The sequence below is a fragment of the Phocoena sinus genome, chromosome 11 (genome assembly GCF_008692025.1).
Source record: "Phocoena sinus isolate mPhoSin1 chromosome 11, mPhoSin1.pri, whole genome shotgun sequence".
Lineage (NCBI taxonomy): Eukaryota > Metazoa > Chordata > Mammalia > Artiodactyla > Phocoenidae > Phocoena > Phocoena sinus.
In genome coordinates this window covers 6,543,423-6,557,655 of record NC_045773.1, presented here as the reverse complement: position 1 = coordinate 6,557,655, position 14,233 = coordinate 6,543,423, and the positions used below count along the sequence as shown (strand labels likewise).

At 54.8% G+C, this 14,233-nt stretch overlaps 1 protein-coding gene across 3 annotated transcripts in view; it reads right to left on the bottom strand.

Moving 5' to 3' along the window:
- ATP2B2 (ATPase plasma membrane Ca2+ transporting 2) overlaps window positions 1-14,233 on the bottom strand; it is a 210,824-nt gene that overhangs the window by 46,410 nt on the left and 150,181 nt on the right. For 2 of the 3 annotated variants that reach the window (XM_032649883.1, XM_032649881.1), the window contains 5 exons: window positions 12,990-13,022; window positions 11,843-11,902; window positions 6,760-6,801; window positions 5,781-5,939; window positions 2,540-2,754 (listed from right to left, as the gene is read on the bottom strand). In XM_032649883.1, the coding sequence (XP_032505774.1) occupies window positions 2,540-2,754; window positions 5,781-5,939; window positions 6,760-6,801; window positions 11,843-11,902; window positions 12,990-13,022 (509 nt within the window). The remainder of the gene's footprint in view (window positions 1-2,539; window positions 2,755-5,780; window positions 5,940-6,759; window positions 6,802-11,842; window positions 11,903-12,989; window positions 13,023-14,233) is intronic. The other variant, XM_032649882.1, reaches the window with a different exon arrangement.

The following is a 14,233-nucleotide window of genomic DNA, read 5'->3' as shown; positions in this document are numbered from 1 at the left end:
GCCTGTTGCTCCGCAACGGGAGAGGCCACAACAGTGAGAGGCCCGCGTACCGCAAAAAAAAAAAAAAAAAAAAAAAAAAAAAGAATCTATAGGCCTGAGCCTCCCAATATGGTTGCTACGTGAGGCTATTAAGTACTGGAAACAGGGCTGGTCTGAGGTGAAATGTGCTGTAAGTGTAAATTACACATCCAGTTTTGAAGACTTATTATGAAAAGAGAAATGTACAATACCTCATTAATAACTTGTATATTATCAAATATTACAAGTTGGCTTGATAATAACTTGGACATATCAGCTTAAGTACATTATTAAAATTAATTTCACCTGTTTCTTTCTGATTTTTCTTTTTAACGTGGCTACCAGGACATTTAAAATCACACATGCAGCTGACATTATGTCTCTACTGGACAGCGCGGATCTAAGTGGTCACCACTATTCTTTTGATGACGGCTCCCAGGGGCTAGGTCCAGGCTCAGAAAGGGGAGAGTTTGCCCCTCCTGGGTTGGGGGAGCTGTACTAAGTTTATCACGTGACTGTACAAGTAACACTACCTAAGGCAGCTGAAGGCACAGGTGCCAGAGATACAAACTACAGGTGTAGAGGCCTAACAATGTCTGTATGGGAAGCACGGAAACCGAAGCTGTGAGACTTTTAAGGAGACCTCGAGCTCAGCTGGGTGGCTCCTGGCGTCCCGGCTCACGGCAGCAGGAGGTCTCAATCTCCGGGCCCCAGGCCCCCGATCAGCATTGTGCCGTGACCTGTTTGGGCTTTGGTTTGTGGGATGGAGTTTCTTCGAGAACCCCAAAACAAGGAGATGATAAGGGCGGTATCCTTTACACATAGCTGCCACTTTCTGGCACCTGCCCTGAGATCTCTTTTCTGTATGAAATTACATCGGTGAGCCCAGCCCAAATTCCAGCTTGGAAACTGACGCTGATCGTGCCCTCTGGCGGCTCTGCATTCTCGGAGCGAATGTCTTGTTTTTAAACATGGCCTGGCCTCTGCCCTGGCGGGGACATCCTGGACTCAGGGCCCTGGGAAACAGGAGCGCAGGGCCCTGCTCTCCCAGGTGGGGAAACCACGGGACCAAGGGAAAACGATGAGCCCAGGGTGTGAGGACCTGGGAGGTGAGCCAGGCTTAAGTGTCCCCAAGAGGGTCAGGCGCCCAGTGCTCATGAGATGCCAGCCCCTTACCCCAGCGTTTGGGCTCTACCGACGGCCATGGGTCTGGGAGCAGAAGGAGGTGGGGCTCTGCCATTGGGGTGGCATTTTGGAGCAACTGCCAGACCCAAGGCATTCATGGGCCTACTTGCCATTTATTGAATTGCTTTTAAAACTCTATATTTTTAGCCCATCTCCTGAGAGGAGGGGTTTTTTTTTTTAAATAATAGAAGCTATTGTTTTTATTTTTTTTTTTTTAATTAAAAAATTTCTTTTTCTTTTAAAAAATATTTATTTATTTATTTATGGCTGCATTGGGTCTTCGTTGCTGCGCGCGGGCTTTCTCTAGCTGTGGTGAGCAGGGGCTACTCTTTTTTTTTTTTTTGCGGTACGCGGAGCACAGGCTCTGGACGCGCAGGCTCAGTGGCCATGGCTCACGGGCCCAGCCGCTCCGCGGCATGTGGGATCCTCCTGGACCGGGGCACGAACCCGTGTCCCCTGCATCAGCAGGTGGACTCTCAACCACTGCGCCACCAGGGAAGCCCAAGGGCTACTCTTCGTTGCAGTGCACGGGCTTCTCATTGCGGTGGCTTCTCTTGTTGCGGAACACGGGCTCTAGGTGCGTGGGCTTCAGTAGTCGTGGCGTGTGGGATCAGAAGTTGTGGCTCGCAGGCTCTAGAGCACAGGCTCAGTAGTTGTGGCGCACGGGCTTAGCTGCTCCGTGGCATGTGGGATCTTCCCGGACCAGGGCTCGAACCCGTGTCCCCTGCATTGGCAGGCGGATTCTCAACCACTGCGCCACCGGGGAAGTCCGAGGAGGGGGCTTTCATAAAACCAGACATCCTTTTTATTTTAGGCGTAAACCTCTCAAACCTCAGGGAGCAAACTCCGAGATTAGTCATACAAGTACTATGGCTACGGCGGGGCCTAAGGCTGCGATGGCCAGGCTTCTGCCTACGTTTGGTGGGACAGGGGTGGGTGTGGGCCTGTAGGGTGATACCTGCATCTAATTTATTTTTTTTAAGTTGAGTTGATTGTCAATGTTTAAAAATCAGGAGAGTTTATTTTAGGTCCAGATTTCTGGCTTCTCTTGGAAAAAATCTGAATATCTGGCAACACTGGACCCCATCCCTACAAGGTGACACTTGGCTGTGCTGAATAACAGCTGTCCCCTTAGCCAGGGTGTGGCTCTCCTGGACGCATGTGAGTTTCAGCCACCTGCATGCATCCTCTCTCCGAGCTTCCTCCGTCCCCACTCCCGCTACTTAGCTCTTCTCTCAGCCCTGGCACTGGCCCCACCGGCCACCCCACGGACCCCCAGCAGGGGGCAACCGATCTCAGTGGCATCGGCTGGCCCGCCCTGCTCTCCCCTCCTCACCTTCACCGAGTAGGCCAGTGAGATGGTGACAGCCAGAGGGAGCCCCTCGGGCACGGCGACCACCAGCACCGTCACACCGATGATGAAGAACTTGACGAAGTACTGCACATAGACGGGCGTGCACTCGGGCAGCCATGGCTTCTGGTTGACCACGAAGGTGTCCACGGTGAAGTAGAGCACCAGAATGATCACCGTGATGGCTGACATCACCAGACCTGTGACACGGGTGGGAGGAGACCTGTCAGGGGGTGCGGGGCCCCGGGAAGGGAGATGTGGACCAAAGCCTTGGCTCAAAGGGCTCTGGGGTGAGGCAGGCCCTAGTTCACACCCCAGCTCAGCTTGGTGGTGTGGGGCAAGTCCTTAATCCTCAAAGAGCCTCAGTTTCTTCCTCTGTACAATGGGGATGCCTATTTATTTCACATGGTTTTGTAAGGATCAAATGCGATGAATACATGTAAATTGCCTAGCACGGTGCCCGACGCATAGTAGGCACTGAGTGATCATGTGGACCAGTAACTACTTGCACGGTGCCCTCACACGACAGGATGTGCAGAGGGTACCACTTATCTCCTCCTGCCTTCACGTACATACTCTTTCCTATTCCAGGAACTAGGGACACAGCAGTAAGGAGGACAGAGTCCCTTTCAGCCCTTGGGAAGCTGAGATTCTAGAGGGGGAGGCAGACAAGAAACAAACACACGAACAAGATAATTCAGATACAGATAACGCTGTCAAGAAAAACTCCAGGATGACGTGGTAGGAAGTGACATGGGCTGAAGATACGAAAACAACCCAAATGTCCATTGACAGATGAATGGATAAAGAAAATGTGGGCTACACGTAAATGGAATATTATTCAGCTTTAAAAAGAAGGAAATCCTGCCATTTGCAACAACGTGGCTGGACCTGAAGGGCTTTATGCTCCGTAAAATAAGCCAGACACAGGAGGACTTATCTGAATAATCTAAAATAGTCAAACCCATAGAAGCAGAGAATAGAGGGGAGGTTGCCAGGGGCTGCACGGAGGGGAAAAGGAGCGTTGTTTTTAGTGGGGAAAAAGTTTCAGTTATGCAAGATGAGAAAGTTCTAGAGCTCTGCCGTAGAGCACAGCGCCGATAGTTTAACAATGCGGTATTGTGCACTTCATAATTGCTTAAGAGGATCTTACGTGTTCTTACCCAAAAACCGAAGAAACCCATGAAAGAACACAAGGGAATTTTTGGAGGTGGTGCATAGGTTTGGTACCTTGGTTGTGGTGACTGGTATCATGGGCATATGCATATGTGGAAACTTATCATGTGTGCATTAAACGTGTGCAATTTTAATATATAAATTATACCTTAATGAAACTAAAAAGAAAAAGAAAAAAAATGCGACATGGCCTGGTAGATCCAGTGGCTACTTCAGCTAGGGTGGCCAGGGAAGACTTCCTGGAGGAGGTGATATTTGAGCAGACAGAGGAATGATGAGCAGCCAGGTAGTGACCTGGGGGAAGAGTGTTCCAGGCAGAGGAAACAGCAGGGGCTCGGGGAGGGGAAGTGACTTGCCCTAGGCCACAGGCCAGGGAGGCACTGTAGAATTAACACCTGCAGGTGGCTCCTGGCTCCTGGCAGGAGCTCTCTTGCCAGCCCCGTGCGCCCAACTACCCCCATCTGCTCCATGTGCTGTACAGCTGCCGCTGAGGCTGCCCACACCTGAAGCCTCTGCAGAGGAGCAGGATGTCTGGGCAACTGGCGTCTCCTTGTCACGAAGTGCCTGGGAGTCCACCCACCCCAATTTGATGACCAATATCCAATGGCTGAGGTGGAGGTCCAGAAGCCCAGACACCTTGCTGCAGGGCAGGTCAGACCCTGCAGAGGTACCATGCTCCAGAGCTCCCTGTAAGATCAGGTGGAGACTGAGATTTCTCCAGAAACCCCGGCTGCCTGTGCTTCCTCCTGGGCTCTGTTGCATCCTTGACCCTTTACTGGTCTCACCTGAGAGCACCCCGCCAGATCCTGTGCCCACCCATCTCAGGTTCTGCTTTCAAGGAATATAGCCCAGGAGAGAAGCAGAGGTGGGACTTGAACCAGAAGTGCTCGACTCTGAACTCCATGCCCGGCAGGGCTGAGTAGGGGAGGGAGATGAGTGAGGACTGTGAAGGCCACAGGGTGGTTCTCGTCGCTTTGTTCCCTGCCCTCCAGAGCCACGTTTCCGTGGAGTTTTCTCCGTGGTGGGGATGGAGGAAATCCCTGGACCCATCACTGCCCCGCCCGCACCGCCAGCTGCGGAGACACAGAGCCAGCTCGATCCCTGTCTGACAGTTGCAGAGGCGGGAAGCCAAGCTCCCAGAAGCCGGGAGCTGTCATCAGGCCCCCAAGTTTAAATATAGACAGTCAAGCCTGTAATTTGCCTCTTTTCTCCACGCTGTGGTGCCTATAATTAGAGCCGGGAGACAGCCATGGAGGAGCAGGCAGCCAGGTGGGGAGGCCTTGGCATCTGCCACATCCTTACCCGGGAGGGGAGGCCAAGGCCATGTCAGGGCAGCAGGGCTCACCTTGCTTCCGGGCTTGGCTTCCGGGGCAAGAGGGGCCGTCATCAGCCATCACCTGCAGCTACTAACTCGGGAAACCCGGCTTCTGCTGGGCCTCAAACAAGGGGCTTCTCACCGGGCTCCTGGCACTGCCCTCTACTTCTTCAGTCTTTCCTCTGCACGGCAGCTGGGAGGTCATCATACAGCTTAACTCCATCCCTGCCCTCCCCTGCTCATGCCTCTTGCAGGGCTCCCACTGTCCTCAGAATAAAGCCTGCATTGCAAACTCCAGGCCCTACAGGGTCTGCCCCCTGTACAGCCACCACACCTGCCAAATGCTGAGCGCCTGTACGGGTAGATAATCTCCTTTATTCCTCATAGCAACCTGTGAAGTAGGGACTACGGGATCCCAAGTCCACAGACCAGGAGGCGGAGGCTCAGAGCTCGGTGAAGGTACCTGCCCAAGTTCTCAGAGCTGTAGCTGGACAAGAACACAGGCAGGCTGCCCCCAGAGCCCACGCTTTTACCTTCACTCTTCTGCCTAAGTGCGAATTGAGTGCCTACTGTATAAGGACTCAGACTGGTTTTGTGGCAGAGAAGGTGGGTCTCATGCAAGCCCTCGCTTTGCAGAGGAGGTAACTGAGGCCCAGGTAGGGGCAGGGCCCTGCCTGGGGTCCCCCTGCATGCCCCGTGTGCCCCCTGTGCCATCTCCCGGGGCCGTGTGCTCACCCGCCTTGCCGATCTGCACAGCCAGCTTGGTGAGCTTGCCCTGCAGCACCGACTTCTCCTTCTTGTGCATGCTGGCCTTCTTCTTGTCGTCAGTGTCGCCGCCCTCGGCACTCTTGAGGGGCTGCATCTCCATGGCGGCCGCCCCGTCCTGCTGTTTGGCTGCAGGGGGCAGAGCACACGTGCACACACACAGACACAGACACACAGACACACACAGACACACACAGGTTAGCCTGCAGGGTGGGGATGTTGGCACCCACCCAACTGCCCAGCGGAGCACAGTGAGGCCCTCACTCCCCAGCCTGGGCCCCCGCATGGCCGGCACACAATCCCCGTGATGGGGGGGTTGGTCTCTTCCTGCTGGAGACCTTGGTCCCAGGGCCACTGGCTGCCTTGGACCTGGAATTCAGGACACAGCAGGGAGTGACACGGCTCCACCCTGGATTTCCAGCAGGAGTGGGCTAGGGTCCCCTCTGGGCCTGAACAAGCCCACAGACCCTTCCCCCAATGGCTCTTCAACTTCTCCACATTCAGACAAGACACAGGCTTGGGCTTTGCCCAGTTGGTCCTTGGGCCATGTTGCTGGATATTAAGTAGTCACTAGACAGAAGGGACACAAAGGGGGCTTAAAGAGTAGAAGAGAGTGTCCTCATCCACAGGTGTCAAGCTCCTCCCCCTTCAGCACAGGCCTGACTGGTGGGCCTGCGGCCTGACCCCTTAGCCCCTAAAGATCTCAAAGACCCAACTTCAAGTCTTCAGCTGAATGGGCAGCATAGCTCAAAGGCTGGGGAGAAGCTGGCTTGTGGTGGCCTGTCCTCAACGGGTAATGCCTCCATTTGACCTGGCACCATGTGATCACAGCTACCCCCTCCCCCCAAAGGTGTCAGGCGCCCATAGGCACGGACGTCTGCCTCTGCCGTGGCCCTCAGAACCGGCGGGGAGGGGCCGCAGGGATCACAGGTTAATACAAAAGGGTTACCTTTGCTCTGGCTGGCGTCCACATTGCCATCCTGCATTTTACCTATATGACAAAGAATTTTAACAGACAACAGAGAATCAGACAACACACGTTGGTCACCATGAAGACGCAACAGGGCCACAGACATTCATGTCAGATGGAGGGAGGGCCAAGCCGGCTCCGCCCTTCTGTGCAGGGACGCCGGGGAGGCCCCTGAGACAAGAGCAAACCCGTGGTGGCTGCAGGCTTTCTCTTGATTCTCTGGGGGCACAGAGAGAGCGCTTCTGGGATTATTTTGGCCCTAAGCATTTTACAGATTAACCAGCAGCCTTTGAGGGTAAAGGAACCATAGTTGGTTGGCAGGAAGCAGAAGGAGTGGGAGATCTAAGGTCCCCAGTGATTAATGTGGAATTTGGTTGGTGCCTTTTGTGGGCTGAGAGGAGGCAAAGGGAAAGATGAGAGAGAGAGAGAGAGAGAGAGAGAGAGAGAGAGAGGAGAGAGAGAGAGAGAGAGAGGGAGGGAGGGAGGGAGAGAGAGAGAGAGTGGTTGATTCTAGAATGGGGAGGAGTTTGGTCAATGTGTCCTTAGTTTCTGGCTCCAGGAGGGATGATTCCACTTTCTGCTTCTCCTGGTGAAGGGGTGTGAAGCCACGACATGGAGAAACCCCCGCCCAGCCTCACTGAGAGTGACTCAGGCAAAGGGTGGGCAGGGGCTCCCCAGCGGTGGGCTCTGAGGTGCCCACATGTGTCCAGGGGCCTGGTGGCAGTGCCCTGGCTCCCAAGGGGAAGCTGCCGACCCCTCCCCTCCACTGAGCTGTGTGCTCTTTATCCTGGGTTGACCAGCTCAGGCCACAGCAGACAGGTGAAGTCTGGCTGGTGGGATCCCTTGGGTGCCCCCAGCCCCGCCTATCAGGGACAGATGCTGCCTAGTGCTGGGTCTGGGGCTCGCCACCCCCTAATCAGGGCCGCCGGGGAGGCCGCCTACCCAGTCTCAGCCCAAGGCGCGTGGCCTGCATTCACAGGGTAGGAGGTACTGGTGACTGCTGCCTGGTAGCCAGACACCTGTCTTCACTTGCTGGCACTGCAGGGGTCGGGGGGCACCCTCCTGTCCCACGGGCTCACCCCGAGCTTTGCCCAATGGCTCGCCACCTCAGAAGGACTCTGAGAAGGGTGCCCCCAGCCCCAGCCATTTGCTGAGAACGAGATTTTCACAGCTCACGTTCCAGGCACATACATGACCACCACAGTTTCATCTGGGCCTCACCACATCCCTACCGGGACGCTCCAGATCACACCCACTGACAGATGAAAAACTGCGGCTCAGGGAGGGACACTCAGCAGGGTCTCTGCCAGGTCTCAGCTGGTAAATGGAGAGCTGGCCCCAAAGTACATGCACATTTCTGCCCCCATCGGGGAGAATGCAGCCACCCCCAGTCCCCCGAGCCAGGGGGAGGGCAGGTGTTGAGGCGGCACTGGTGGGACTGGGCTCCTGAAGCTGCTGTTTCGAAACCAACTAGCCGTGTGGCTTCACCTCTCCCAGCCTCGCTTCCATCTCTGTAACAAGGGGTGGCCACATTGCCTCCCCGGAGCTCCTAAAAGTTGCCTCAGTGACAACCGCTCGCCCAGCAGCCTTTGGCACTTTGCAAGTGTCTCCGATCTTGGCAGTTTTCCTGATACCCTGCAAGGTGGGGCGGGAGGGGTTTTCATCACTCTTATTTTACAGATGAGGAAACTGGGGCCGAGGGAGGTTCAGAGGCAGCTGTCATTTATAGAGCATCCTGATGACTGTCCTGAGGCTGCGTGAGAAGTTCAATAAGCACTGTCATCCCCACTACCATATCCGTTATAGGTGACTCGGAGGGGAGAAGTGGCTTCCTGAATGCCAGCCCCGCACTATCACTCCAAGGTCAGTGCAGGGCTGTTCCCACTGCCTCTCCCAGCGAAGGGTCCGTGACCCGCCCCGGGGTTTAAAGAGAAAGGTCCCCATTGCTCTATTGTAAAATTCTTTCTACTGGATTAGAAACAAAACAGAAAAAGGCGTTTTGGAACCAATAGGAATTAACTACAATAATTATTTTTATTTTTAAAGATAATTTTACTAACTGGGCTGAAGGGCACCAGAGGACTCCTCTTCAGTCGTTTGCTGTTAGATGGCACAAAGGGGCCTCTATCTGCATTGCATATTGTCAGATGCAATAGCCCGCATGTGCCCAGCAACCAAGCTAGCAATTTCCTCTTTTATTTGCATAGTGACCACATGGCCAGAAAAATAATCAACAATGCATATGTTTGAGGGAGGGAGCCATATCCTGGGGGTGCTTTGGTGCAGATGGCCTGGTTTCTCAGAAGCAAGCGACTCATCTGGGGTTCTCCTTAGCCAGATGGGTACTCGCCTGGCCCTGGAACTGTGGTGGGACGTTGCTCTGGTCCCCCATGGGACGTGGAAGATGGGCTGTGATTCAGGGGAGCTGAGATGGAGGACAGGACCCAAGATGGGGAACCGGGGTGGAGACCTGGAGGCCCCTCTGTATCAGATGCTAGATGCAGCTTTGCCAAATGGGTCTGTCCTCTCCATGCACTGTGAGGGTCATGGGTGCAGAAAGCTTCGATGTGGAAGGCCCATGGTGAGAAGACCCGGTCCTAAATAGGAGACCTGGGAGGTGTCACTTCCCTTCCCTGTGCCTCTGTTTCTCTCTCTGTGAAAAACAACACTTTCAACCAAGGTGATGCTTATGAAAAGCAAAGTACCTTGTTAATGTCCAGAGTTAAGAGTGATGTATAATTAATCGTGATGTATTCTACAGTGATATATCGATAAATATAAAAGAAATAATAAAATAAAAACGGCAATTATAATGCCTCCAAAATGAATGGAACACCCCTACCTTTCAGTTGTGGGGGGCTTGGGGGAGCGGAGTGAGGGGGGCATCCTGCCACCTGAGTGTGTTGTCCACATCCAGGTCATCCTGATTTGGCTCAGACGAAGGAGGGGAAAGGAACAGTTAATCCCCTCACTCACCAAGGCTCAGCTTAGCACCCCCCAGCCTTTAGTGTACTCTACCTGGAGCCTGGAAAGCACGTTAGAACACAGGTTCTCATTCAGGTCTGGGTGGGGCCTGAGATTCTGCATTTCTAACAAACTCCTGGGAGATGCCCAGACCACAATTCGAGTAGCAAAAGCTTAGAGTACTGGTCCCAAAGTATAGTTTGGGGGCCTACCAATCCCATGACATTCAGCCAGGACACAGCACCATCAAGGCTGTCCCTCTGCAACAAGGAGGGACAGTTTTACCCAGTGGGTTCTTAAACACCTTTGACCACAGGAATCCTTTCCTTGGGCAGGGGCGTTGGTGGTGGGGAAGACTTCTTAACATCCTTGTGAAGTTTACAAGACATTAGCAAGAGTGGCACACACTTTAGAGCCAGGCAGGCCTGGGTTCACATCCCAGCTTTGCTACTTTCTAGCTCTGTGACGTTGGACTAGTGTCTTGATCTCCCTGAGGCTCAGTTTCCTCATCTTTAAAGTGGGGACAAAAACCTCTGAATCATAGGGTTATTGTGAGGATTCAATGAGATGCTTGCAAAGTGCCTGGTGCACAGGAGGTGGTTAAGGAATGACAGTTCCCTGTCTTTTCCTGCAGCTTTTCTTGGGACACTTGGAGTTTTCTGCTACAGTTGCAAGCGAGGCTGTCCCTTTTTTGGGACCCACTAGTCTGGATGCGGTCTATATGTTCCCCGAGCCCAGCAGGCTTGTCATCCTGGGGAAAGCAGGATGCCACTTCCTGTTTCCTCCCTGCCACCCCCCAGCCCCCCACGTGGGTTTGCCTACTTTGGTTCTTCCTGTTATCTCTCGCCACCCCTCCCTCACACATGACACCTCCCACACCCCAGGCTGTCCTGATTTCTCCTCTTGTGCCTGAAATAGACCCATACCCGAATTAGCCCTTCTTTACGAGGCCCTGCTCACAGGGCAGTCTTGCCCAGCCCCTGACATCTACGGTGTGTGTGGGGGGTGCTTCCATCTTTGGTCACTTTGAATCCGGGTGGCTCAGCCAGAGGTCTAGGGCAGGGGACGGGAGGATGAGGCGGGACCAGAGCTCCATGTTTTCCAGGAGTGGTGAAGAGTAAATGATATAATGGATGAGAAACCCGCAGCCAGAGATGCCTGGGATGCGTGACGCTGGAAAAAAGAAAACTTTCCCTCCCCTTCAGTTCTCCAGGGCAATGGTTTCACGACCAAGCCCTAACAGCTCCCAGGAGCAGTCTGGGTGACCTTACGTCACCTAATTTGGGTACGGGGACGTATCTGAGAAGGTGGGAGGGTACAGAGATAAGAAATCTTGGAGGCAAATGAATGGAATTCCTTCCTGCCTGTGTGTCAGGAGGTGAAGATGCAGCTCCCAGGTACAGTGGCAGCCCTCTGCCCCCACCACTCATCCCCGAGGAGGCCAGTAAGAATGCAGAGACTCAGAACAAACGCTCCAGCACAGGCAACAGCAAGAAACACCAGTCCACATCCCAGGGGCAGAACTAGGCCCGAGCCCAAGCGAACCCCCGGCCCGTTCGCTCCGTGAGAGAGAAGAGAAAGAATGTCTACTAGTGACTCAGCCATGCTACGGGGTGGGGTCCAGGAGCTGAGCTCTGGCCTGGGTCCCCCTGCCTCGAGGGAACTGGCGAGTCGAGGACCGGAGCCTTCAGTGGGGACCCAGACGCCAGCTTCAGCCTAGGTCCTGACCCCGGGCCTTCTTCCCAAAGCCGGGGCCAGGAACGGGCTTAGGAGAGGGCCACGCCGGGCGGGACGCTGCTTCTTGGGGGGCCAGATCTGAAGCCAAGGTCACGTCCCTCTTCCGGGCTTCACCGGGGGTCAAAGGCCCAACAGGAGCCAGTGCCATCGTGGCAGCCACGAGTGGGGGCAGAGCTGGATCCCCGGTGGTGGCTTCTCTCTTAAGCGCCTGCCCCGTGTGAGAGGACGACCGTCCCTGAGCTGCCCATGCACATCCAAGTCTGTGCCGTCCAGACTAGGGAGAGGCAAGCCCAGAGTTGAGGGTGCGGGAGACGCCCATCCAACCGAGACCGAGAGCTCGCCCTGGGAGCGGGACACGTACCATTGACTAGGCTGGTATTTGCGCTATCTGCAGCATTTGAACCTGCCGCGCCATCGGCCGCTGTGGGGTTGGGAGGGATGGAAAACGCAGGGTGTCACAATGGAGAAAAGCAACAACGCAGGACAGCAACGACAATCGACATGAACCAACTTGCGGGAAATGAGAGGACTACGTTCTTAAAAAAACATCTCCGTTGGAGATCAAGAAACTCAAATTTGGGGGTGGAGGTGAAATGTTCCCATAGAGATGCCACAGAGGTCGGGGGGAAAAACTCAGACGTGGAGGGTCTTTGAAATAAAATATGGAGGATGATCAATGTGGTTACGCGGGGTGGCACTGTTGGTGGTGAGGTTCTGGACTGAGGCACCACGTTGGCCCAAGCAATCAGGCGGGTGCCTTTCAGAGAGGGTTCTAGGAGAGGGTCTGGCTGACCATCAGGGCCAGAGGCGCTCATGGCCAGGAGTCGATTCAAAATATTCAGCAAGCAGCGCAGTGCGGGCACTGGCCGTTCTGAAGGGGTGCTCGTTGTGACCATTGCTGTGTCCCGGAAGAACGTCCGTCCACGGCAGTGACTTAGGATCCATGCCCTTGACTCAGGCTACTGCCCATGGCCAAGTCCTCCTTCCCTAACTGGCACTCAAAAGATCGCCTTGGTGACCCCCACGGGAGGTGCCCCACCACTTAAAAGGTGACATCAAGCATGTGGTATTTTGTGCATGAGACAGAGAAGGTACTAGCGAGTTTTCCTTAATTTAGGAATCAAAAATGATGGGATGTGCTCCAATTCACTCTTGCTGCTTTTTCTTGGGGTGGGGAAACGGGTTCTGTGGGAAGGAGAGGGAAGAGATGCTGCGTAAGGTGGCTGTGCTGTGAGGCGAGGGGAAGGTGCTGAGCGGGCTGAGGGTGTGTGGAGGTGGTGGTGGTGCCATCTGCACTGAAAGCCCTGGAAGGTAGGCAGACCGGGGTGCTGGCCGGTCCCGTGGGGCTGGCAGCGCACGGGGGCACAGTGGAGGTCTGGTGGGGCAGAGCCCCCAGCAGTCAGGTACCCCCTTTAGCTGTGTGCTGGGGATCTAGGGCCAGGGCTCAGGGGTCAATGGCTGCTGCTATTTCTAAAACCCCATCTACCCTGAGGAGTGTCTTACTGTACCTGGTAGCTGAAGGCCATCCCCCTTCTTCACACCTGTGTGATGATTTTTGAGACATGTTAATGAAGGAGAAGCACATACAGCCTTTTGTGTGTGCATACACACACGCACACGCACGCACACACACCGGTACGCCTGGGGTCATCCTGAAACGGGAGGCTCTAAGCAATGTCCCTGGTGGAGGTGATGGAATGGAAGTGCCGAGGAGGTCCAGCCTGGCTGTGCTGCTCGTGGGGGCCTGAGGGGCTGGGCTGGCCTCCCAGATTCCTCTGTCGCGTCCCCTGCACATCCCACCTCTTCCTTCTACACTGATGTCCCCATCTCGTTGGAGGGCAGGTAAATGTTCAGCAAGGGACTGACCTGTGCTTTGGGGCAGAAGAGGCCTGTTTTTTTATTGGCATTTTAAGAAACACCGGTCTGGGTGCTTGTGCCCCTCACCCAGGCCCCAGTGAGGCCAAGGAAGTGGGCAAAGCTGCTGCCACCTGCCCAACTGCCCGCACCTGGGGCCACAGGGCCACGGCATTGCGTGGACGCTGTCCTGACGTGCTCTGGGCCTCTTGGCCAAGACTTGGTCCTCAGTCTCAACCTCAGCTGTCCCAGATCACAGCTTATTTCCATTGCTGCTGGATGGGCCATCGTGATCTTAGGCGTACCCCACCAGGAAACGGGTTTTGCCCCTGGGAACAAGTATCCTTTGATCGTGACCCAGACTTGGTGCCTGGCTGACCTCTGAGAGCTGGAGGGAGGCTGGCTGCCCCTAAAACTGAAGGAGGGGTCATCTATTATCTCATCTCCTTCCCCTGGACTCCAGAAGGTCTGGGTATTGGGCCCCTCCTCTGGAGCTTGGGGAAGGAGACAAAAGACTGCAGATGTGAGAGTGGGGGGCGCCCCCGAGACCGAGTGTGAGTGTCGGGTAAGTAGTCAGCTGTTCTGGGCCAGAGGCTGGGCCTTGGATTTGGGCCTGGTCTGATGGGATTGGGGCTCATGTTTTCCAACCACCCCTCCTCTGCTCTGAGAGGCAGCTGTAGCCCAGGCCGACAACCTGCTGCACCAAGGGCAGCCCATGGAGTGAGGAATCTTGTTTGCAGGGGGAGGAGGAGACAGAACCCAGCTGAGATGGCAGCTCTGGGGACAATGGGGAGAGGCTCACAGCAGTTGATTTGGAGGCACACATTTGGCCACCTTCCCCAGAAGACCCACCTCTGGGGAGAGTCTATACTGGGTGAGTGTGCAGCTCTGCTCAGTG